Raw genomic sequence first — 25,726 nt, 5'->3', positions numbered from 1 at the left:
TGTCGAAAAATGCACTAATGGTCCCTAAAAATTTTTATATCATTTTTGGTACGATAAGACTATAGTAACCTTAGGCACCACTAGTGGGAATATTTAAAGTTTAGGGGCATTTTGGACCTTTCTACTCTCCCTTTAATTTTTTTTCATTTTTTCTTCCATCACCATTTTCTTTTATAAATTCAATTATACTTTCATTTAAATAATATTTGATGCTGTATGATTTCAAAAATTCAAATAAGAAACCAAATGTTTTAGTTATGATTTATTTATTTTTCAAAGTATATATATTATTTATTGTACAACTTAATCTATATGTTTAGGAAGAGAAAATTAAATTTTATAGTAACATTTTTTAATATAAATATTAAAGTGAATTATAAAAAATTCTTTGTGGGATTTATTTTTACTTAAAAATGTTACTTAAAATTTTTAAATTTGAGTATAAAAAATATTATAGGGAACTATAGTAATTTTATTTATAAAATGTTACTTAAATATTTAAATGTAACTATACTTAAGTGAAAAATAAATATTTTAATTACGTTAATTAATTTATAATATAGTGAAAAATATTTTTTAAGTATAATAACTAAAATTTAAGTGAATTGTATATAAGGTAAATTAAAGTGAACACTTGCAAGTAACATTTTTTACTAAAAATACTAAAATGAACTATAGTAATTTTTTCATTATAAAGCTTAACCTATACGTTATTCAAGTAATTATTTAAAAAATTTAAGTGAATTAATTCAAAAGGTGCTTTTATGTATGTCCAAAATAATTTCATGATTGAAGAGGTACCAAAACTGTAATTTTCAGATACTGAAAATGCCCTCCATTGCATTTAGGAGATTTTTCAAATGCAGAGGGGTATAAAAGACCGACAAGTACCAAAAATACAATTTTTAGGGACCAAATAGACTATAATTTTTTTTTTGGCCATTGGTGCATTTTTCGACAAGATCATGAACTATTAGTGTAGTTCATTCAAAAAAGTAAGTGATATTTTAAATAATTGTGACAAAATGAGATATTAATATGTTGGTGCATGGGAGGGAGTAATTAATTTAGTAGTGCCAAAAATTAAAAAGGAAAATTACCAAAATCATAAAGTTTTTTAAAATCAAATTCTGATTTTAAAAAAAATATAATATCGACTTTAAACAATTGTCTCATAATATCAAATTTGGTAGAAATTATGTGGGATGTTCCAGACGAAAAAAGAAAACATCCGGATATTTAAATGACGTTATTTAATCCTCATGGTTAGCAATATATTTAATTTTTACATATTTATATGCCCTTTCAATAAATTCAAACACATAATTTGGAAGAATTTTTCATTAGAGAATAACTGACAAAAATATAAAAGTTATTATATTATCAACCATTTTAATGTTTGAAATTTTACAATAAATTAACTGTTTTTTGGGCAATTTGCCAAATTAAAAGTAATAATAAAACATAAATTACGGGCGTCAACTGCTCTGGTCGGCCACGTCGCACAGACAACGCTCGAAAAATTCAATTCGTTTCAAGCTTTTCTATTCGCGCCTATCCATTTCCCGCCCCGCCGCCACTCCCTCTCTGTCTCTCTCTCTCGAATATACGCAACACACACCCACTCACCCACTAACTTCTACAGACACAGAGAGACGAATCGAAGAAAGAGATGTTCTACTCTCATACGTTTTTGGCCAGGAAGGGCCCCTTGGGGACTGTTTGGTGCGCTGCCCATTTGCAGCACAAACTCCGAAAATCTCACTACGTCAAGACGAACGTCTCCACCACCGTCGGTGCGTAATCGCTTCTCACCCTTTTCTTTTTTGGGCATAATCACTTTCTTTATTTTACTTGGGTTTTCGCTTTAGTAATCGAGAATTTAAGAATCAAGAAAGGGATTCATAGCGTTATTGATTCTAATTTGATGTGGAATCTCCGATTTAAGACACTCTTGAGCGTCTTTACCATTTAATTTCAGTCTCCTAATGTGCGAATGTATGAATTTGTGATAAAGATTGAATCTTTGATGTTGTCAATTTTGGGACTAGGGCTATTGTAAAGAGTGCTCCTTTAACATTTTTTCTGTTGGTTTTGATAACAAGAATTTATATATGTTGCTTCCTCAATTTCTATATTTATTTGCTGTGATGCCACTCTTGTTCTTGTTTTTAGTGAACATGTATTTCAAACTTGTATGATGTTTTTCCTCAAACTCAAACACCGTTGGGGAACTTCAAATGCAGAGAAAATCATGAATCCTGAAGTGCCGATTGCACTGAGAATGTCAGGTCATCTACTGCTTGGAGTTGTGCGGATATATTCGAAACAAGTTGACTACTTTTTTGAAGACTGCAATGAGATAAGGATCACGATTAACAGGGTGTTTACAACCGTGTCTGTCAATCTTCCAAGTGATGCCACTCAAGCGCCCCTTCATTCTGTTACTTTACCAGAAAAATTTAATCTTGACAACATAGAATTAGATGATTATTGTTTAGACTGGTATGTGACTGTCGAAGCTATTTAGAATTTTCTTGGTGTGAGCCATAAATACATATTGATTCATGGAATTTGCATTTCAGGCGTGAGGATTCTCATCTTAAGAGCCGTGATGAGATAACACTAACAGGTTTAGCATGTGAAACTTAAATTGTGGTTGTGCTGTTTCTTATCATCTAATTTAAACCTAATTTATGTTGTGTTTTCTATTCTGTAGAGCAAATTCCTACTGGAAAAGATCCTTACATTGTCATCAGTGTTGATGAGGTGTGGTCATCCTTCTCATCCTTTTGTCAAGAACTTGATGAATAGATTGTTTCATTCTTGGCTAAATACCTCTTCACCATTTTGCAGCATGATCTGAGGACCTCGTCGTCGATGGAAGAAACTTCAGGATCAGGTCCCACGCCAATGGAGGAAGAGTAAGGCTTGGATAGCTTTGAAACTTTGAATCCGTTTTATTTCTTGTTCAAATGTTATGAATTTAACTCTCTTTTTATTGCAGTGATGTTCCTCATGGCGAGTTTGATGCATCTGCTGCTGGTTTTGGGACTCCATCTCATAGTAATAAGTTAGGAGCATTTGGAAGTAGAACCCCACAAGATATACCAAGTTTTCCTCATGGCGAGTTTGATGCATCTGCTGCTGGTTTTGAGACTCCGTCTCGTAGTAATAATGTAGGAGCATTTGGAAGTAGAACCCCACAAGATACACAAAGTATAGAAATCATGCGTGATGCTCAATATGGTTTTGATTTCAATAATTCACCAATACTGCCTGAACGTGCTCTTCCTGACAAATTTCTGGAGGATCAAATCATCCGAGATAATAAGGAGATGCAAACTCCAGTTAGAGAAGAAGTGGTGTTACCTGATGCACGCTTTTCTTCATCCCATAACCATGGAGAACAACACTCGCCTGTGCACTTGGATTCTCAAATACCTTTTGGTGGGTGCAATATGTGATTAATGTGGTCGACTTAACAATGTATGCATCACTAACATGTATCTTGTTTTTGCAGCCCACCATTCACCGGAATTGGAACTCCAACCAACTCCTGAGATGGAAATTCAACCAACTCCTCCTGTGGCAAAGGAAAAAGTTAGAAGGAAAAGAAAGCAGCCTTATGATACGACAACTGTTCTGAGCAACGAGTATGATTTACCATACGACCCATGCTATCAGTTTGAAATATATGTTTCCCCCCACTAATGTTAGGAAATTTTCAGGTACGTTAAGAATGCACTAGAAGATACCAGTGATATCCTCCGGGAAAGAAGGAATTGTCCCTTAACTTCTCTTTCAATCTGGAAACGAAACAACAGGAGACGGTTAAGGAAGGAAGGTTTATTTGTTGAACCCTATGTAACCGGTCAGTCATAGTTGTCATATTTTTAATACATTAATTTCACTCTGCCCAGTTTCCCATCTTAACCATGAACGTTCTTCGGCAGGGTCTTCGGCTGAGCTGCAGGGTATATACAGTGAAGACTGTGCTAAAAATCATCTAGTTACCATCCAGGAAACATCTCAAGAGGCAAATGTTGAAAAACCCTCTTCATCTAGGCATGACAACGATATTGAGATTGAAGTCCTTCGCAATAATGATCGTGCTTCACCAGAGATATTTATGCCATCCTTTTCTACTCCAGTACCTTCTCCAAGTGGAAGAAGCCATTTCACTCCTGATAAATCCAATGCTGATTTGCTATCCGAACACCTGGAAATGACTGATCGAACATTACCAACATCTGATGTGGGAGCATCTGGGAATCTTGATTCGGGAATGAGAACCCCAGATGCATTCTGTGACAGTGATATGCGATTTGACAACACAGTCCTTTCTGATATACCTGAGCTTGTGCCTTCCGGCGGAGTACGTGCTCTATGCTCATATTATATTCTTGAAAGATTAGTCTAACTTTCGCATTCTCTTATCATATTTTTTTTCTTTACATCAACAGGATCTTGGGTTTCTAGAGCAGGATGACGATTCTCCAGCTGGTAAGTTTGCGGATTCATGAATTTTCTGCTGTCACATCTTGGGCTTGAAGCTAAGATAAGATAGTGAGGTTTATTACCTGCATTTGATTAGGATCGCAAGGAACACCACAAGTAGGTGTTTTCCCAGGGAATCAAAGTACCCCAGAGCTTAGTGCATTGTCTTCACGAACAAGGTAAGCAACGTTGTCTCCTCTGCCCCCATTTGCATCTTAAGTTTGTAGACCAAGCTTTGGTATTTAGGATAATAGCGCAATGAATTTTCTGTAATGTCGAAATTGCATTTGTTTTCTGAATGCAGGGCTGTAGCTCAGTACTTGAAAAAACAGTCAGCAACCCCTATCTCAAGCAGTTTAGAAGAATCGTCTGAAAATCTCACTTTGGAAAAGATTCTGAATGACAAACCAAGAAAAATATGTGCGCGGATGTTCTATGAGACGTTGGTACGTGTTGAATCCTACGCATTACTTTTAGAAAAGGAAGTATACATAGATTATCATCAAAATGATAGTAAAGGAGCAGCCTCATACTGATTTATTGATAACAATGTTCAGGTTTTGAAGAATTGTGGGCTTGTAGATGTTCGTCAAGAGAAACCTTACGATGATATCGTTCTAAAGGTGACACCGAAGCTGTCGAAGGAGCAGTTCTCAGTCTAATGATGCACATCTGTTTTGCATGTAAATTTAGGTAAGGGTTGATTTTTTTAAAGGTGAGTTCTTTCATTTCTTGGATCATGTTCAATGAAATGCTTAAGGATCTTATCTTGTAATAATCTGATATCTTAATCTGCTTGAAATGCAGGTGGATCCATGAAGGATTAGTAGACTAAGGGGAATCATTGACCTTAAATTATTATTCCTCGTAGAATAACATTGTGGAGGACTTTTCTCTTGTGAGATTTTTGGGTTAGAATTGTTCTTTATTTTTTTACTTTTCCTTATAAATTATCTTTAATTCCTAGTTCCTACCATAGCCTTAGGTAGAATTGGAGTTGCATATTTCAAGTACAATATGTATATTAATAATCTTTATTTTATTTTGACAAGTAAGCTCAAGTGCCTGATTCTCTAGGAAAATCAATTGTTTATAATATTTCCTTTGGTATAAATAAAAAGAGAAGGATTTCGTCAATTCCTCTCCAAACTAAAATTTAATTTTGAATTATAGAAATCGATCAAAATAGAAAGCTCCACGAAACTGATATTTACAATTAAAAAAGGATTCCATTAGCATTCCTCACTTCACTTCCGCAAGAGCATACACTACCAAAAAAGTGTGATATACTGACGGAATTAGTGACGGACAGTTATCCTTCTTTAATTATTGGCGGAATTAGTGACGGAATGAGTTTCTGAAAATAATATTTTATTTCTATGATAGTGACGGATGATACCGTCAGTAAATTATTTTATTTTGTTTTTGTGATTTTTAATTAGTGGCAGACTATTTCGTCAATAAATATATTAGAAACTTTTTTAAATTTTGATTTAGTGACGTATTTTGGTCCGACACTAAAATTTATTTTATTTTTAGTTTATTTTTGTAATTGTTAAATTATTAGCAGATTTTTTTGTCATTAAATATATTTCAAATTTTTTATAATATCAATTTAGAGACGGATATAGTTCTGACACTAATTTATTGTATTTGTAGTTTTTTTTAAAAAAATTTAATTTGTGTCAAATTATTTCGTCATTAAATATATTTGATTTTTTTTAATTCAGTTTGTGGCGGATATAGTCTGACACTGAATTTTCTTAGTAATTAATTTTTATTAATTTACAGATTTTATTAATTACATTTAGATTTAAGATTAATTACATCCCCCAACGCAGCGCGTTCTTCCTTGACAAGCCGTATTCAAAATTGAATTCCAGCCAAACTCTCGACCATTGTAGCTGAGCTCCCGAGAATCCAAAATTGGGGCGCCACCACCACCACCACCACTTCTTTCTCTCTTCAGCACGGCAGCGCCTCGAGCTTGACCATTGCTTAGTGCCGCTGAGCTCCCCGCCGACAATCCTGTGCGAAGCTTGTGACGAAGAACGCCGAAAGAAGTTCAAAAAGGCGAACTCTCGACCTCTGCCTCTATTACTCTCTCTCTCTCTCTATTATTTTCTCACTCGGCTGGGAGAAGCGCCTTGACCTGAAGATACAATCTAATTATGCGTTGTTTTTTTCGCTACTAAGCTGGAGGATTACGAGGATTCAAATAATTTGATTGATTGTTGTTTTTACTGTAATCGATTGTGTTGAAGATATGCAAGATTACGGAAGATATGAAAAGATCACGGAATTAATTCTAATTATTCTTCCCTAATTTTAGCTAAGGTAAATCATGGTAATATCTTACCATATGTAAATTTCCTTTGCCTATTTTAGGCGTGTACCTCCACAGTTTGTATACACACTTGAATGAATAAAGTTTATCCCTTCTAACATGGCATCAGAGCCAAATAATCAAAGGCTCAGAAGATAATTTCATCACAGCCCGAATACCTGTCCCGACCAGAAGGCGGTGACGGACGAACCGAACCTGAAATGGCAGACGAAGAAGATGTCAAGACCGGTGATCTCAAACTCAGAGCAAGCAAGAATGTCACAGTAGCATTCAAATTAAATGGAAGGAATTATGCCCTATGGGCCCGACTCATGCGGGTAGCCATCGGGAGCCGAAGGGCGTTGCGGCACATCACCGGAGTGCCGGAACCCCCGAAACCAACCGATAAGAATTATCTGGAGTGGGAAGAAACCAATTTGGTGGTTTTTTACTGGATCGTGGACAACATGGAGATCGAAATCGTGGCAGATTTCGCACACCACCAAAGTGCGAAGGCCATTTGGGATAGCTTGGCCACAACATACCAAAGCACGACAGATTCATACATGATATACGATTTGGAGGACAAGGCCAGCCGGATTGTCCAAGGGGACACGGATCTGGAGACCTACTAGAGGACACTGCACGGGATTTGGATCAAAATTGATCGATGCCAAACCAAGACCATCACCTGCTGCGATAAAGGAATATGTGAGTATCGAGACATTATCAATCAGAAGAGATTGTACAAATTCTTGGCGGGATTAAACTCCCAATTCGAAGGAACCAGACGGGACATCCTAAAGGAGAGTCCAACGCCTCCAATAGACGTTGCATATGGCTGGGTAAAACGAGAAGCCATACGGCTAAAGATCATGCCATCGGTGAATCCCGACTCAACCACAGCATCTAATGGGATAGGACTCGGATTTGGAGCCCGACAAACTAGATTCCAACCACAACAGACACCGCTCCGACCACCACAGCAGACAACACCGCTCCGACCCGAAGGACCGCTCACCGCCACCAACGGCCGCCGCGGAGCCACCAAGCCCGATAAAACAAAATTATGGTGCTCAAATTGCGGAATGAACAAACATACCAGAGAAAATTGCTTCAAATTGATTGGATTCCCGAAATGGTGGGATGAGGGTCAAAAAGAGAAGGCTAGATTAGCCATCGGGATGGAGGAAACCGGTGGAACAGAGGGCACCGCTCGTGGACCGGGAACTGATGGTGTCACTCCACGCGGCGGCGGCGGCGGCAAGCGAGCGGAGGAAGTCGGCCAGGCAGCGGTCGCCGAACGGATCGCAGGAGTGGAGAACGGAGGGTTCGACTGTGGAGGTAATGGACTAGGGTTTTCTAAACCTAGCCCATATTCTAATTTGAAGCTTAATCCTCCATATTTCGAAAATTTTCATTTTGACCCCCGAAGTTTACATTCTGCCCCCCATGTTTTGATTAATCCGAAAAAGAACCCCATGTTGTGTGATGACTTGTTTATTAGCCCCAATAGTTTCGAAATATTACATAAAGAGCCTATTGCATGTACAGTACAACATAAGTCTAGGAGGAAAGATGACCGGTGGATTTTCGACTGTGGAGCAACCGATACTATGACCCATGATAGACAGGATTTTGTGAATTTTTGTGGGACTATGAAAAGTCAGATACAAACTGCAGATGGGGAATTTACTTCAGTAGAGGGGAGTGGAACAATTGAGATCTCCCCGACGTTAAAATTGTCAAATTGTCTATATGTTCCCAAATTGTCACACAAGTTGATGTCTATTAGTCACGTGACGAAGGAATTAAATTGTACATTACTAATGCATCCCAATTTCTGTGTTTTACAGGATATCAGGACGAGGAGGATAATTGGGCGTGGCACTGAGCGTCAAGGCCTCTACTATGTTGACGAGATGGCTCACCAAGGCAGTGCCGCAATGCTGGCTCACGGATCTGCAACTCGAGACGCTTGGTTGTGGCACAGACGTTTAGGTCATCCATCTCTGGGTTATTTTAAACTACTTTTTCTGAATTTTTCGCATGTTAAAAATTTTGATTGTGAATAGTGTGTTTTGGCGAAAAGCCACAGACAATCGTTTAAGTCTACTGAAACTCGTGTTAAGAGTCTGTTTTCACTTGTGCATGCTGATGTTTGGGGCCCCGCGCCTGTTACTGGTGATCATGGTTTTAGGTATTTCTTATTATTTGTGGATGATTGTTCGAGAATGACGTGGGTGTATTTTTTGAAAAACAAATCTGAAGTTTTTGAAAAATTCGTTCTCTTTTACAAACTTATCGAGACTCAATTTCAGACAACTATAAAGGTCCTTAGGTCTGATAATGGGAGGGAATTTGTTAATCGAGAAATGTCAAATTTTTTCAGGGATAGAGGATTAGTTCACCAAACCTCATGCCCATATACCCCCGAACAAAACGGAGTAGCCGAAAGGAAAAATAGGATCATTATGGAAATAACTCGTGCTCTGTTTTTTGATTCTAATGTTCCAAAATTTTTATGGCCTGAGGCTGTTGCTACGTCTGTTTATTTGGTGAACCGTCTTCCTACAAAAATTTTGAAAATGAAAACCCCGTTGCAGCTTTTATCTTCACTGGCCGATATACCTGCACCCCTTACCTTACCTCTTAAAATCTTTGGATGCTCGGTATATGTTCATGTTCCCAAACACGAGAGAACAAAATTTTCCGCGTGCGCTATAAAGTGTGTTTTCTTGGGGTATGGAATGAATCAAAAGGGCTATAGGTGCTTTGATCCATCGTCTAGGAAGATTATAACGACCATGAATTGTAATTTCTTGGAATGTGAGTACTACTACACCAATCTTAGCGGTCAGGGGGAGAGTAGAAATGCTATTGATAGGTCAAGTGGACCCCTAAATTGGTTCGTGTCATCACCAAGCGAATCTGCTGCGGAACCAACCGAGACAGTTAGTACTGCCGCCGAGCCCGTCTTGTCTCCAGCAGAGCCTCCTCAATCACCCACGCCTGACAGTCCCCCTCCAGTGATATCTGAGGTAACCACTGAAACTGAAATCAATAGTACGAGTATTCCTAATGAGACTAATGCAGAACCAACGGAGAGTGCTGCAATTGATGGAGACACTGGACAATACATACTCCCAGACCGGAGCACAAGGGGTATTCCGCCCAAAAGGTACAGTCCTGAGCGTATATCAAAGAAAAGCAGATATTCAGTGGCAAATCTGGCAACGACAAATCTAACTGAAATGGCAAGGGCCTTCACGACTGCATTATATGAGGAAGAGGAACTCCCGAGGACAGCAGAAGAGGCAATAAAAGTCCCACATTGGAGAGAAGCAATGCTTGTAGAAATGAAGGCACTGATGAAGAATAAAATGTGGGAAGTATGTATGAAGCCTGAGGGATCCAGACCAGTGGGGTGTCGCTGGGTTTTCACGATCAAGAGGAAACCAGATGGGTCGATTGATCGTTATAAAGCAAGACTAGTAGCGAAAGGTTATACTCAAACCTATGGGGTCGATTATGCAGAGACCTTCTCGCCGGTAGCAAAGATGAGTACTATCCGTGTGCTATTCTCCATTGCCGCAACGAAAGACTGGCCACTACACCAGTTTGATGTAACTAATGCTTTCTTGCATGGGGAGCTAACTCGACCAATCTATATGGAAGCCCCACCAGGATTTGATGGGGAATTCAAGGCAGGAGAGGTGTGTAAACTCAAAAAGACACTTTATGGTTTGAAACAGTCACCAAGGGCATGGTTTGGAAGATTTACTGAAGTAATGAAAAAGTATGGATACAAACAGAGTAATTCAGACCATACTCTGTTCCTAAAAAGGAAGGAAGGGAAGAGCACATGTCTAATCATTTATGTGGATGATATGATCCTTACTGGGGATGATGAGGAAGAAATCAGACAATTAAGGGAGAACCTGTTTACCGAATTTGAAATGAAGGATTTAGGCCTATTAAAATATTTTCTAGGTATTGAGGTGATGCGATCCAAGAAGGGGATATTTATAAGTCAACGGAAGTATGTTTTAGACCTTTTGGCTGAGACAGGGATGCTAGATTGCAAGCCCGCAGAGACCCCAATGATGCAGAATCATGGTCTTCGACTGACTGAAGGAGCCGAACTCACTCACCAAACGAGATATCAACGACTGGTGGGTAAACTTATCTATCTCTCCCATACTAGACCTGATATTGCATACGCTGTGGGAATCGTCAGCCAGTTCATGCATAAGCCTCAAGTTGATCACTGGGAAGCAGCTCTGAGAATTGTGCGCTATTTGAAGGGCACAGCAAGTCACGGGATCTTGTTCGAGAATCACGGGAATTTGGAGGTACACGGGTTCACAGATGCAGATTGGGCAGGGAACCCAAATGATCGAAAATCGACTGCAGGGTACTTTACCTTCGTTGGGGGTAACCTGGTAACTTGGCGAAGCAAGAAGCAAAAGGTGGTAGCTCTATCAAGTGCGGAAGCAGAATTCCGTGGGATCAAAAGTGGGATAACAGAGATTCTGTGGCTAAAGAAGTTACTGACAGAACTTGGCTTGATGGCAAAGGAGCCGTGCAAACTCTTTTGTGACAATAAAGCAACGATCAGTATATCAGAAAATCCGGTGCAACACGATCGAACAAAACATGTTGAAGTAGACCGACATTTCATCAAAGAGAATATAGAGGCAAGAGTGATAGATCTCCCATATGTCCGTTCAAAGGACCAGTTAGCAGATATCCTCACGAAGGCTGTAGATGCAAGGAGTTTTGGTGGAGTATTGGGCAAGTTAAGAATGGGAAATCCCCTTACTTAACTTGAGGGGGAGTGTTGAAGATATGCAAGATTACGGAAGATATGAAAAGATCACGGAATTAATTCTAATTATTCTTCCCTAATTTTAGCTAAGGTAAATCATGGTAACATCTTACCATATGTAAATTTCCTTTGCCTATTTTAGGCGTGTACCTCCACGGTTTGTATACACACTTGAATGAATAAAGTTTATCCCTTCTAACAGATTGGTGTATGTTGAATTTTTGTGGAGAATAGAGTGATTTTGCTTTGGATTATCTCAATTATGGGGTTGATGAGCAATTGCGATTTTGATCGTTCATGAGCTGATTAATGGAGGCATTTGATGAGTTTAATTTCTGTCAATTCCCGTTTATGTGTGTTTTTGAAGGCGTAATGATGAAGGGAAATTCGGGTTTATGGGGGAGTTTACACTAAATATTACGTAAATGTATTTGTTATCTATTCCACAAATGGGAAAAACGCCAACCACATTGGCGTTTTTATTAGTAAATACGCCAACGTCATTGGCGTGTTATCATCGCATCGTATTTTAAGGTGTATTTCCGCCAAATACAGCCATATAAAAAACGCCAACTTTATTGGCGTGTTTTAGAGTAAAACGCCAATATAGTTGGCGTGTTTAATTATTAGAAACGCCAATGTGGATGGCGTGTTTAAGTTAAAAACGCCATTCCCGTTGGCGTGTTTCTGTTGAGCCATATACTTATCAGATCTCCCCCAACATCGCGACCCTAAACACTTTCCCTCCCCAAAACGCGAAAACCCTTCCCAAGGCGGAAAAACCTTTCGCTCGGGTCGACCCGGTGGTGGATTTAAGCGTGGATATTTTGAATTTGGCTAATTCTTCCAAACATTAGTCCTTCTAATCGGTTAGTATATCAAATTTTTGACCCATTCTTCTAAACATTAGTCTTTGAATATTTGATTGATTGTTGTGATAATATATATTGTAGTGTAATTAATATAATAGTTTGACCAATTGTTATGGGCACACTAATATTTTGATGGATTATTATGATATTATATATTTTAATAGAAATATTTTGATGGATTGTTGTGACCTAATTTTGTTACCAATATTTAATGGATTGTTATGATAATATATATTGTAGTGTATTTAATAGAATTATTTTGTCAAGTGTTTGGCTGACTCTACATAATGATGAATGTAAAAATAATACATATTGATTTGTGTTTTACATTATTGCAGATAGTATGACGTGGTGTGTCAATTTATATTGGGGTGGAAAGATAATTCCCGGAGCAGTTATTTCGTATGATCCTCCTTTTGCTAAAGGATTCATTATGTTGGATGAAACAATTTCGTACGATGAACTTGTGGAAAAAATTTGTGAAAGGATGGGGATAAGCATATATGAAAACAATATTCAAATAATATGGAAACGTACTATATGCTTTGGATCCGGAGTCACGTTTATAGGTGTTCAACTAGAAGAAGTATGCATGCAACTAATGTTTAGTGAGAGTATGGTTATTGGAGGTGTAATTGAATTATATGTTGAGTATTCGGCAATTACTCAACATCATAGTCATCATGTCATAAGTTATGATGCTGGTACGTCTACGAGAGCCCAAGAACCATATTTTGCTGCAACACAAGATTTTGATGTTGGTACGTCTACGAGAGCCCAAGAACCATATTTAGCTGCAACACAAGATTTTGAAGCTGGAGGCGTGCATTTAGGGGAACGTGACAATTGTGATGTGGTTGATGACATAATAGGTCCTGATAAAGCCGACTTTCTTGATCCACAATCACCTTATTATTCTGAAGATTCCGACCCGGTTAGTACAGACTCGGATGGTGATCCGTCGGATGATGAACAATTTGTTGCTTCAAGACCATCCATTCCACTTGGAGAAACAGCAGTTGGAGAAACATCAGTTGGTGGAAGGGCAGTTGGAGGAAGAGTAGTTCCACAGTTCCCACAGCCTGGAATCAACTACTTTCGCACCTTACCAGGTCCATATGATAGTTTTGATCCAAAAAACTTTGAGCGTGATGATCCCAGTGTGCATTATTGGAGTGAAAAAGATCCTACCAATGTCGGTTTGCATAGTAAATTTAGAACGAAGTTGGAATTGAAGGCAGCTGTGACTCATTGGCATTTGGAAAAAATCCGACAATATACAGTTGTTGAAAGTAAAGGAAAGAGATGGCATGCAGTATGTAAGTGGCCACAAGGAAATCCGAAAGATAAGTCCTTACCGCCATGTTTGTGGGAGTGCCGAGCAACACTGAGGAAGCATGATGAACACTGGCAAATTAGAGTGTTCAGCACTGCTCATACTTGCATGGGGGATCGTAACTATAATGGCCACGCTAATCTTTCGTCGGGTATGATAGCGTTGAGTGTTCGCCATCAGATAGAAAACGATCCTTGCTACAAGGTAAAAGCAATTGTGGCGGATATTGAAAATAGATTTCATGTCAAAGTTAGTTACAAGAAAGCATGGTATGCTCGGAGGACAGCGATTGAGCTTGTATACGGTGGATGGGAGTGGTCGTTCAAAGTGTTACCAGCTTATTTGAATGAAATGCAAAGACAAAATCCTGGCACAATTGTGGAATGGTTGCACGATGACATATTAAGCAATGGTATGAACAAGGTATTCAAGTACGTATTCTGGGCTTTTGGACCAGCTGTGGAGGCTTTTCAACTATGCAAACCAGTTTTAACGGTTGATGGAACTCATCTACGTGGACGATGTAGAGGTAAAATTCTTATTGCCGTTGGATTTGATGCTAATAAGAAATGTTTGCCTGTTGCATATGCCATTGTTGATGAGGAAACCAAAGAAAGTTGGAATTGGTTTATGGAACGCATTAGACTTCATGTAGCAAAGAATGAAATATGTGTCATATCTGATAGGCATGTGGGAATCATAGATGCAATGAATTCTTCCATATGGAAAGAAGAACCCAATGTGGGTCATCACAGATTTTGCTTGGTACATGTTAGAAAGAATGTTTTGCAGAATCATAAAGGTATCATGGTCAAAAGACTTGTTTGGAAAATTGGTATTGCTACCAAGAAGCGCAAGTTTAAGATCAGACGTCGTTTACTTCGAAACGTCAACACCGAGGCTTTGCAGTACCTTGATGCCGTGGAGTTAGAAAAATGGAATCTGGCTTATGACAAACACAAAAGATGGGGTGAGGTGACCACTAATATGGTGGAATCATACAACAATGTGTTGAGAGGCGCAAGACAACTCCCAATTAAAGCTTGCATTGATATGATATTCTGGAGGACAATAGAATGGTTCAATGACCGGTCAATTGCATCAACACAGTGTGCCACACCACTGACCCCATGGGCGCATGAAAAGGTGTGCAAAAATGATGCAAAAGGTCAATTACATAATGTGAGAGCACCCAACACAATTGCAGGGCATTATGTGGTTCGAACAAAGCGTCGAATTGGTGGAAAGGGCGATAATAAGTGGAAGGTAAAGTACTTGGACTCGCACTGCAAATGTCAAAAGTGGCAGATGTGGAGACTTCCATGTTCACATGCAGCGGCAGTTGCGCGTTTTAGAAACGACAACATGCTGTCGCTTGTTGATCCCGTATACCGCACAAGTGTTTGGGTACACCAATATTCTACGGTGTTCAATCCACCCAGACACCAAGATTATTGGGCCGTGCCTGAATGGACTTTGCGATGTTCACGAGCTCAGTTAATGCCTAAAAGTCGCGGTCGATACCGTACTACTAGGATTCCTAATCAGATGGATGTCCGTGAAGCTGACCAGCCACGAGCCCGACGCCGATGTAAACATTGCCGTCAACCAGGTCACGACAGGCGCAACTGCCCGAATGCTCTTTCAAGGATGGATACTCATCAGACAGCTCAATCCTCAATTGGCGCGATAAGCTCGTCTGCTTAAAAGCCATTTCCTTCAACTCGGATGCTTCCGGTATGAATCCTAGAAAATCCATACACCTGTCCGTCCAATATCCCGCGTCCGTCGGGGGGATGTAAGCTGTCAGAGCCTCTCCATCAACTTTCAGGCCCCATAAGACCTCCACGTCTTCCAGTGTCACAGTCGCTTCACCGACTGGAAAGTGAAACGTGTGAGTCTCTGGCCTCCAACGTTCAATCAGAGCTGTGATAAGATGGTGGTCAATTTCTTTTGGTTTACCACACCTTAACATACCCCCAAACCCCATCTGGTCCACTATTGCCAAGACATATTGCTGGATGGGAACATCCCAAATTTTTCCTTCAAATCGTCGGCAGCGTACATCTTCGGATGGAACTCCTGCCCATATGTTGTTAGAGACGTGTTGTCTCTGAAAATATAATACAGATGGATCCGCAGGACCACATGCAAGCCGACGACGAGAGGTTGAAGATGATGCCATAATTTACCTACATAATTCAAATTCAACAATAACCAACCATAACATTTAATCCAATTTCATAAACCAAATTCAACAATAACCAACCATAAACCATTTCAATAATTAGATACAATTTAATCCAATATCACAAATTGAACACCAACATCAAATAAGCAAGTTACACAACATTGCACATTCAAAATCATAAACCAATTCACCTACACAAAATTAACAATTTCAATTAACAATTCGCCCAACCTACCAATTTCAATTTTGCCTAACCTAACATTTTCAATTTGTCCAATTTCAATTTGACAAACCTAACAATATAAACAAATTTAACAATCTAAACTAATCAACATACATCAACCAAAACCCACATAAATCAAAACAATTTGCCCAATTTTTTAGCTATAAAAACCCTAGGGTTTAGGTTTATAATCAAATTTATACACAAATTAACTTAAACCCAACACAATCCAACATAATAATCAACAATAATATCATTCAACCAATCCAAAATGCATAATATTTCTACTCAATTCACAACCCATTACAAACCCTAGCTATCCACCAATTACTATAATAATGTAAAAGGTAAGTATACTAACCGAATAAAATAGATGAATTTGGGGGAGAATAGCACCGATTGATGAATGTAGGCCGAAATCACGGAGAGAAGGCGCGCAGCTAGAGAAATCGCGAAGGCTGTGTGTTGTGAGGTTTTCGCGATTTGGGGGAGGAACGCCTGGTATAGCAGTCTGATTAAACACGCCACTCAGGTTGGCGTTTTTAATGATTAAGTAAATACGCCACTCGGGTTGGCGTCTTTTAGAAAAACGCCAATATGTTCGGCGTTTCAACAAAGATAACACGCCATTTATAAAGGCGTTTTTTTATTTATACACGCCAACCAAGTTGGCGTGTTTTATCGTAATTACAATCCGAGAGCATACACCCAAAATACGGCACAAGTAAAAAACGCCATCATCGTTGGCGTATTTACCTTAAAACACGCCAATGACGTTGGCGTATTTACTAATAAAAACGCCAATGTGGTTGGCGTTTTTCCCATTTGTGGAATAGATAACAAAATGGGTACATTTACGTAATATTTAGTGTAAACTCCCCCATAAACCCGAATTTCCCTAATGATGAATATATGTGTCGTTATTTTTCTTGGGATTGTGGAGGCATTTCTGCCATGATTGAAGCTCTTAGGTTTAAAATTGCACATTCATTACCTTCTTCTCTCCCTTGCTTTGCAATTAAAGTTCAATTGATCGTCCAATCCTGTTTATGAGTGAAATTAGTGATTCTGGCATTGATCAGTTGTTTAATTCATGTCTATTTCCAGTCAGGAAAAGTGTTCTACAGAGATGCAATTCCTCGAACTCATCATCAACAACAGAAAACAAACCTCAACAGAGCAAGGCAACAGCCAAGTTACCAGACCTCAACTTCCCACCGTCATCGAAGAAGCAGACGCTAAACCTCTGCGAAGACGAGGTGCTGGACTTGAAGTTCGTTTGGAGCATCATCATTGCGCTGCTTCTTCTATCATGGTTCACTACGTTGGCGGGAAGTTGGAAATGGATGATCCAAGAAAGAATGCTATACACGCTCACAAGAACTGTGTGGAATGGTATGACATTTAGAACAATTTCTGCACAATTATCTAGTTTGCGAAACAGTGGTGGTGGATTGATAAAATTTATCTAATGTGCTTCATCAAATTGTTGTATCAGGCTACTATCTACTTGTTCATCTTTGTTAGGGTAGTCATTAGTCATCGAAGTTATTTCAATTTGTTATTTTCTTGTTATATATAGCAAAATAAGGTTGTGCATCTTTTGTAGGGTACCCAATGTGTATTTTGAAGAAGATATATTGTCAACCTTGAAAATAAGTTGTCTAGAAGTCGAAGAATATGTTGTTGTTGTGGCATCAATGGAGCTGCTCTCCGGTGTTATGACAAGAGTTGTGGCAAGAGCTTTCATGTTCCTTGTGCTAGGTTGACTCCATAATGCCTGTGGGATTATGTAAGTATAAACTAACAACAATTTCCTAAAAAATGGAGAAAACAATGTGATTAATGTTGTGGTTTTTAACACATGACAGGAAAACTTTGTTATGCTATGTCCGATTCATAAAGCATCTCAACTGCCAAATGATACGCCTCAATTTGAATCAAGGAAGAATAGTAAATCTTCTGCTGAAAGGTTTGTTGCAATTTCCAGATTGAATATCCACTTATTAGTTGGTTTATATCATGACTTTCTTTTCATTTTTTACTTCCCTCCAGAAAATCTTATATCCATCAAGATAAAGTGAAAACCATTATATCTAATAACTTGACAGGTACGTTGGATATAGTAATACTTGCTAGATTATGCTATTATATTTTTGATAAAATTTTGATAAACTCATCATCCTTAATTCAACTAATGTGATATCTATCTATTGTTTTAATTTGTTTTACTGACTACATAATGCAGGTAGCATACCTGAGGAATTTGGGAACCCTTGCTTCCCCGACAAATCTAATCCTTTCTACTAATCAGTTGACTGGTATATATGTTCTACAAATCTATGTCTCGTGTTCAGTAATTTAGTTGTTTGAAAAATTTTAATTTAATAGTTTGGTTCGATTAAACAGGTAGCAGACCAGAGGAACTTGGAAACCTCACTTCCCTCACAAATTTACAGCTTGGTGAAAATCACTTGGTTGGTATTGTTGTTATATTGTTCTTAAAAATCAAGAAGATAATTTTCCATTCCTTAGGAACCTCATTATCACAGATAATTTGTTATTTGGCACTATCCCATCTGTCTTCTTCGACGACGACGATGTAGGAGGCACTAGTTGGGCTGGGCTATCCTGTTGGCTATTCCAGTGGTTACTGGAATTATTGCCACCAGGTATATATATAAATATACCCTCTCTAATCAAAACTCGTTTTAATAGAACTTTTCTGTAGCTTTGCTTTGAATTGAAACAATTTGTTCATGGTGTTGATTTTTCAGTCAGTTTTGCTTGGAAAAATTTGCTAATTGTTTGAATGATGTGGCTAATGATGATGATATTTGTGTTTAATATTTGTGTTACTGATGCAGCAAATGCTCTACTGAATTGCTATGTTGTTTGCTGGTGATGCTTGTGAATTGTCATTCTTAATGTTGTAATGTTGCTGAAATTTGCTGTTTTGTTTTTAGTTGTTATGGATTTATATCTTACCATCAGATATGGGTGTTTGTGCAGGAAGTTCACACATCGGTAGTTATGATACATCGGAGAGAGATTTAAATGGTGCACACCCGAAGTCCTCATAATTGGTAAAGCCTCAAATTTGTGTTTGTCAATATATTGGTGAGTTGGCTATTATTTTATCAGGGTGGTTTTCTTTGTTTTTCTTAAATGATATGTGTTGTACGTGTCCAAGATTTGCACTGTTTACTAGGTGCATCAATTATGATCTCTTGGAAGAAATTATTTTTTATTCAATTTGTAAGAGTAAATTAATTAGGAATAACAAGCTACATTGCTTAGATATGGTGTGTAAGAAGTACTACATGGTCATCCATGGCTTTAACTGCAGCTTTATGACAAAGGACAATTTCTACCTTGCATCCCTCTTTGTTGAATGTACGTATCATGGGATGGAATCTGAAAAAAAAGAATAATGTTGAGTTTTATGATCTGTTGCAGTTAGAATTAGCTAGTTGATTAGAGCTGATGTTATTTTAGTTACTGATACTAGTATTATATTAACTTGAATGCTCATGCCCCGACCGGCTTAGATCCTTCTGTGCGAGCTGAAATACGAGAGGAATTGCGCCAAGAATTGCGGGAAGAATTACGACAAGAAATGAGTCAGGAACTCGATGCTGATCGTGAGCAAAGAACAAAGTTGGAAAATGATGATGCAAGAGATGATGAAGCAGTTCATGACGACGTTCCACCCGTCCAGCCACGCTCCTGACGGTTCTGTGGGGATATGACCCATGTATCACAAACTTGATACCTTGTCTTTTCTTTTGAACATCATACATTTCATACTTTTGTGGCTTGTTTTAACTGCTAACATTTATACTTATTCATCATAATTTTGAATTTAATGTTTATTTTGTATATTTAATTTTATTGGTTATTGATTTTAGTTTTTTTTTAATATTCAGTTGAATATTAATTAAATAAAAATTCTGATCCAAATGCATTGATTTTAGGTTTCAGGTGAAATATTAAAATAAAAATTCAGATCCAAATGCTAGATTAGTGACAGATTTGGCAGTCACTAATGTGTAAATATGCAACACAGTGATGGAGGTATGTCGGTCTCTAATCAGTGACATCTAAATGCAGAGGCCACTCGGTTTTGTGACAACATATTCCGTTGGTAGTGTTGTTAAATTTAGTGACGGACAAAATCAATCACTAAATTTTTATTGACAAGCTTTTTAATTACGGCGTCCTTTCGTCAGTAATCTGTCACTAACGTTATTTAGTGACGGAAATTTGATGATTAGTGACGGATATTTCAGTCACTAAATGGCGAGTTTTTTGTAGTGATAATTATTGCATTTTTATTTTATAAATTCATAAAGTTTCATCTTATGATAAAAGCGGGTTTGGCATTATTCGTGGAAAAACTTCCCCAAACATAATATTAATTCCATATCAATATCATTATCATATACTTCATATGGAAAGGATTGCAATCTCTTACTAGTGGAAAAATAGGTCTTCCACCAGGTCAATATACTTGCGCAGCACAGCATTAATCAGTTCAATATACATGAGTAGTTGACTACATTCTTGCTTAGCATGCAAGTATTTCATGCCTATAAATAGCTAGAGCAAAACATTTCATTTAGTAGCAACTCATTTATTCATAAACTAGCCTACCCACAAAATTAAATGTCCCCTTTATATAGCTTCTGTTTAGGGTTTCTGAATTGCTTTGGACATTTTTCTTCTTCATCTGATCACAAAGAAGATCCTGATAATGGCTACACAACTACACCAATTATTGTTCCTCACTTCCCTACCAAATCTCAACCTTTGAAATTGTAGTAGCATAGCATCACGTAGTAGCATTTTTAATTTTATTGTGCATGCTAGCTAGTTATAATTTTCAATATCGCTTCTTTCTTTATATGGATTTTTGATAGTGATTGTCATTGTTGGAATTGATAAATAGATCTATTGTATTCTAAATCTCTTCGAATAACCCTTTACGTATAGCGAAAAAGATATAAATATTGGGGGAATGAAAATTGAGAAAACCAAATAAGGTTAACAATAATAAATCATGGTTATTTCTTTAGATGAACTGAGGATCAATGATGTCAAACTCTGTTGGGAAATAAACACAGACAATCACGAATATGAAAGAGAATGAATATAACAAATTGTTTACCAAGTTCGATACAATGTGTATCTACGTCTGATGGCGATGTCAAGCCAGAGATTTCACTATATAATTTCTGGATAATTTGACTGTAATACCCGAAAATTTGTGGAATTTTATTCTTTTAATTAAGGATGAAATTTTTTTGTGTTTAAAATATGGTGTGGAAAATATTATTTGTGTTTATTTGATTGTTGTGGATGTGGTATTTTCTACCTAGGCAAATTAAAATGGAATTAAGTAATTAAGCTATGAATAAAAACTCCTAATTAACAAATTAAATCCCTCCCTCCCCAATTCTCTCTTCTTTTTCGAAAAAAAACCTCCCCCATCACCCCATGATTCTCTCAACCGCCCCCACTCCCTCATAACCGATTTCCCTCCCCCTCTTTTCCATTCGTTCTCTCTTCTCGGTCTCTCTCTCTCTCTCTCTCTCTCTCTCTCTCGCTCTCTAGCTCTCATCTCTCTCGAAGTGTGCTCTCACGGTAAGCTCTCGCCCCTCTCTCTCTCGGTTTACCTTTCCCCATTCATCCCCTTCTCATCATCATCTTGGCTTCTTCAAGGTGTTACGCTCGTACGTTGTAAATCGGTGTAGGGAAAGCTTCGAATTTACGTTTGAACTATCCAAGAAAGGTAACCAAACCCTAACCCTTGTTTAATTCAAAAACTCATGCATATAGGACGTTTTGGATGGTTTAGATGCTGAATAGGGTTTGTGGCTTTGTGATATGGTTGAGCATGTTTTTGGTAGTAACTGGCAGTGGGTTCCGACCCCTTTTTATCTAAGCAAACGATCTCCGTTGGGTACGAATTTTGAACTGTATAAAGGTTAATGTGGCTTCTGTGTGGTGTGTAATTTTCAGCCTCTTTGGATGTCGTATGAATTTATTATGATTTTTACAAGTAAACTGTGCAGTTTCGCGAGTTGTATGTTTTTGGGAGATGTTTTCATGTGCAATTGGCGTGATTCTGAGTGCTATGTTTTTGTGATGAATGTGGGTGTGTTTGACCAAGAGATGGCTCGGGAAAATCAGTGTTTGGTTCGAGGGTTTTGCGTGGGTTGGCCGAGAGTTTTAGGGGCCGGCCTAGGGCAGTGTTGTGGGGGGGTTTTGAAGGGATGATCCCAGGTGTCTGGGTGTGTTTTGGAACGGAGAATGGGTGGTGTGAATGTTGTATAGGGTTTGAGAATCGGAAGTTGGAGGAAAGTGAGTGTGCACGGGACGAGCAGGCGGCCGAGGTGCCGAGCAGGCGGCCGAGGTGCCGAGCCAGCGGCCGAGGTGCCGAGCAGGCGGCCGAGGTGCCGAGCCAGCGGCCGAGACACCGAGCCATGTCGAGACGCCGATCCTTTTTCCGAGTTTTTCCGAACCTTTTCCGAGCCAAGTGAGCCGTTTGCACAGTAAGGGTATGCCAGGACTTGGAGTGCTGTGTTCGTGTGTCGTGTGCGCGTTTTGGGTACGTCGTTTGCGTGCGGGGTGTGTTTCGAACGTGTGACTTTGTGTGTTTGTTTTGTAACATGTTGTTAAGTGTATGTACGTGTAACGTGCTAGATGTTGAAGTCGTCCACGTAGGAATCATGCATTGTCGTTTAAAGTCTCGTCTCTTCTGACTCTAATCATGATACAATTTATCTTTCAAAAGGGTGATCGATTACGAGGAAAGTGTGGTTGAAGAAGGGAATTATTTTAAAAGCTAAGCAATCGAGGTGGGCTTTTCTACCCTACTTTTACGTGGGTTGTTTTTAATACGGACTCTGTTCCGGAATTGTTTATGGAGGTGAACTGTTTGTCTTGCCAAATGTTTTGATTTGAAACCTATCTGAAGTGGTTTACCACATATGTTTAATCGAATTCGGGTCTGTTGGGCTGCGAACCCTCAGGCTAGTGTACACGAGACTGGGTGCCATCTGAGAGCAAGTTGGCCGGTCTAGATGACCTGGGGTGTGGCCACGCCCCTTGTCACCGTTTGGATCAGATAGTGTATGATTGAGGGAATAAGGGTGGCAATATCGGAAAATGACTGCGCAGTCGAATTTATGAAATATATTTTGGTGTACTTGGGTTATTTTCATTACACTCAAAACCCCAATGTTACACTGTTATGGCATGACAAACTATGATTTTGGCGTGTGTCCACTGAGTGCAATAAGTACTCAGCCCTGCATGTTGTTTTCTTAATGTGCAGGTTGAGCGGCGATGGGGAGGACGGATGTTGAGCAGTTAAAGTCAAAATGCGTTTCACTTTGTTTTGGATAATGTCGTGTCGTCATACCCGGCATTATCTGTCTCTTGATCTTTTTCCGCTGCTTGTAATCCGAAACAATGTTTTCATTTAAACTCTGGTTACTTAAACTTTTGAAATGTCGCTACAGTACCTTGTTTTAAAATGAATTTCCTTTTCTTAAATGTCTTTGGGTCAAATATTCTTGTTTTTCCCCTTTCTTCCCCGCTTCTTTACTCCTCCCCTAGTCGCGGTCCACCGTACTTCCTATCCTTAGGAAATGCGGGCGTGACAGAGTGGTATCAGAGCCTAGGTTTTCTCTTTCTTCTCTGGACCCAAAAAAAAATTCTTTTTCTGACTGGAGTAAGTTTTCAAAAGTGTCATTGGCTCAACATCCGACTCATCGCACTCAACCTGAAATGAGGTAATGAAAATTTCAAAATTTTGGAAAGTATATGGAAGTGGAGGAAATTGTGATTTTGGTGTTGAAAATGATTTTTATGTAAAGTTTAAGTAAATGTTGAGACATGTGGAAGGGTACAAAGTGATGTGGAAAAGTTGGAAATTATTTGAGTTATGAACTGTTATGGTGTTATGAACTGTTGATGTATGATGAACTTATATGAAAGCATGTGACTGATGTGTGATGATTTGATGACGTGATTGTTGATGTGAGCTTTTATGGGAGAATGTGTTGGCCTTTTGAATGTTTGAACTTAGACGTGATAGGATTTCACTAGTGCTTCTTGGACCTATGATAGATAAGAGCTTTTGGCCTTTGAACACCAGCGGGTTTGGTTTAGAACAGCGATACGTCTGCATACACATATCTCTCTCTCTTCTTCGGTTATGTACTCTGTTTTTATACGCGAGGCGGTTGTTTCTGTTTTTCTATAGATGGCGCGTATGTTCCGAACCCCGCGACGGAGTGATCGCGATAGACTTAGGGCACAGAGGGTGCTCAGGGATTATAGAGTGTACCGGAAGAAGGATCACATACCGTTGATCGAGTTCGTGGCACACTTCGATACCCTCTGGAGGGCAGCTCAGGAGTTCGGAGTGACAGAGCATGACGGCATTGAGAAGCTAATAGAATTGCTCCCCGACAGCTGGAAAGAGTGGGCTGAAAGAACGGCGAGGAGGTACACGTGGCATGAGCCCGTTACCGATGACATGGTGGGTGACATGGCTGGCTTTCGGAAGGCCGTGTATTGTGCACTGGTAGACTCTCGAGAGGAACCGCCCCCACAGGATGTGCAAGAGAGGATTGTGTATCAGGACAAGTATGTGAGCATGTACGAGGGTGAACAAGGGTATGAAGATGATTATGAGGAGGCTCTGCCAGGGAACTCCGAGGAGGACGACGACGAAGACCCGGAGGAAGGGCCTATGGATGAGGATGATAGAGTCGTAGTCTAGAATTAGAATAGTTCGTTGTCTTTTCAGTTTTTGCTTTCAGTACGATCTACTCTTGGGAACAATGTTGGCCTTCTTTCTTTTAATGAGAATTTGATTTTGATTTATATCCTATGTGTTGCATCTTATACTACATGAAGATTTTGTGAGGAAAAATTTTGAGAAAGTGGTAATTTTTGGATGAGAATGGTAGTAACACTTTTTGGATATTGAATCAGAATGCCGCCAAGACGTGCACGCCAACCACGACAAGGACCCAACGTGGAGGCACCACCACCGCCACCACCACCTCCACCCCCGCCTCAACAAGAAAGATTCATAGTTACGTTCTCAAGGCAGAATCCCCCAAAATTTGACGGACAAGGAGACCCATCCAAAGCGGAAGAGTGGATACGCGGCCTCGAGCGTATCTTCAGGGTCATGGAGTGCACAGATAGGGAGCGCATTGCTGGCGCTACCTTTCAACTGTCAGGTGCTGCCGATTACTGGTGGGAGACTCGGCAAAGAACTATGAATCCTGCCCGCCTGGAGGCGCTAACATGGGAGGAGTTTAAGGTGGAGATCGATAACAAGTATGTCCCAAAGACGTACAGACGGGCCAAGGTGGTAGAGTTCCACACGCTAAGCCAAGGCCGAATGACTGTGACCGAGTA

General features: G+C 39.1%; 1 protein-coding gene and 3 long non-coding RNA genes across 5 annotated transcripts; all 4 read left to right on the top strand.

Moving 5' to 3' along the window:
- Nucleotides 1-1,577: 1,577 nt before the first annotated feature.
- LOC121763754 (sister chromatid cohesion 1 protein 3-like) lies at nucleotides 1,578-5,637 on the top strand. Of its 2 annotated transcripts, none has more exons than XR_006042488.1 (14): nucleotides 1,578-1,796; nucleotides 2,247-2,505; nucleotides 2,586-2,632; nucleotides 2,720-2,769; nucleotides 2,857-2,924; nucleotides 3,008-3,450; nucleotides 3,524-3,656; nucleotides 3,732-3,874; nucleotides 3,957-4,378; nucleotides 4,467-4,506; nucleotides 4,598-4,679; nucleotides 4,805-4,946; nucleotides 5,058-5,215; nucleotides 5,308-5,637. XR_006042488.1 is itself a non-coding variant. In XM_042159831.1 (14 exons), exons 1-13 carry the CDS (start codon nucleotides 1,673-1,675, stop codon nucleotides 5,160-5,162), a joined length of 2,058 nt encoding a protein of 685 aa, XP_042015765.1. In that variant the 5' UTR covers nucleotides 1,578-1,672; the 3' UTR covers nucleotides 5,163-5,193; nucleotides 5,308-5,637. The 2 variants fall into 2 exon arrangements, 1 of the variants encoding a protein (XP_042015765.1); XM_042159831.1 differs by having other exon boundaries at nucleotides 5,058-5,193.
- A 12,260-nt stretch (nucleotides 5,638-17,897) lies between these two features.
- On the top strand, nucleotides 17,898-18,599 carry LOC121764823. Its single transcript, XR_006042633.1, has 4 exons — nucleotides 17,898-18,071; nucleotides 18,151-18,251; nucleotides 18,335-18,390; nucleotides 18,528-18,599. It is a non-coding gene; the product is annotated as an uncharacterized LOC121764823 (long non-coding RNA).
- A 92-nt stretch (nucleotides 18,600-18,691) lies between these two features.
- LOC121764824 lies at nucleotides 18,692-20,092 on the top strand. Its single transcript, XR_006042634.1, has 3 exons — nucleotides 18,692-18,756; nucleotides 18,832-18,951; nucleotides 19,292-20,092. It is a non-coding gene; the product is annotated as an uncharacterized LOC121764824 (long non-coding RNA).
- A 1,801-nt stretch (nucleotides 20,093-21,893) lies between these two features.
- Nucleotides 21,894-23,807, top strand: LOC121765019. Its single transcript, XR_006042702.1, has 2 exons — nucleotides 21,894-22,073; nucleotides 23,622-23,807. It is a non-coding gene; the product is annotated as an uncharacterized LOC121765019 (long non-coding RNA).
- Nucleotides 23,808-25,726: the final 1,919 nt, after the last annotated feature.

This window comes from Salvia splendens, chromosome 14 (assembly GCF_004379255.2).
Source record: "Salvia splendens isolate huo1 chromosome 14, SspV2, whole genome shotgun sequence".
Taxonomy (NCBI): domain Eukaryota; kingdom Viridiplantae; phylum Streptophyta; class Magnoliopsida; order Lamiales; family Lamiaceae; genus Salvia; species Salvia splendens.
The sequence above is the reverse complement of the archived record's forward strand: the minus strand, read 5'-3'. Positions and strand labels throughout refer to the sequence as shown.

What these genes read in the sequence shown, in the direction of transcription:
- LOC121763754 (XM_042159831.1), top strand. Translation starts at nt 1,673, where the DNA reads ATGTTCTACTCTCATACGTTTTTGGCCAGGAAGGGCCCCTTGGGGACT. An exon ending in TTGTCATCAGTGTTGATGAG is followed by an intron (nt 2,770 to 2,856) that starts GTGTGGTCATCC and finishes ACCATTTTGCAG; the next exon opens with CATGATCTGAGGACCTCGTC. An exon ending in GGATTCTCAAATACCTTTTG is followed by an intron (nt 3,451 to 3,523) that starts GTGGGTGCAATA and finishes TTGTTTTTGCAG; the next exon opens with CCCACCATTCACCGGAATTG.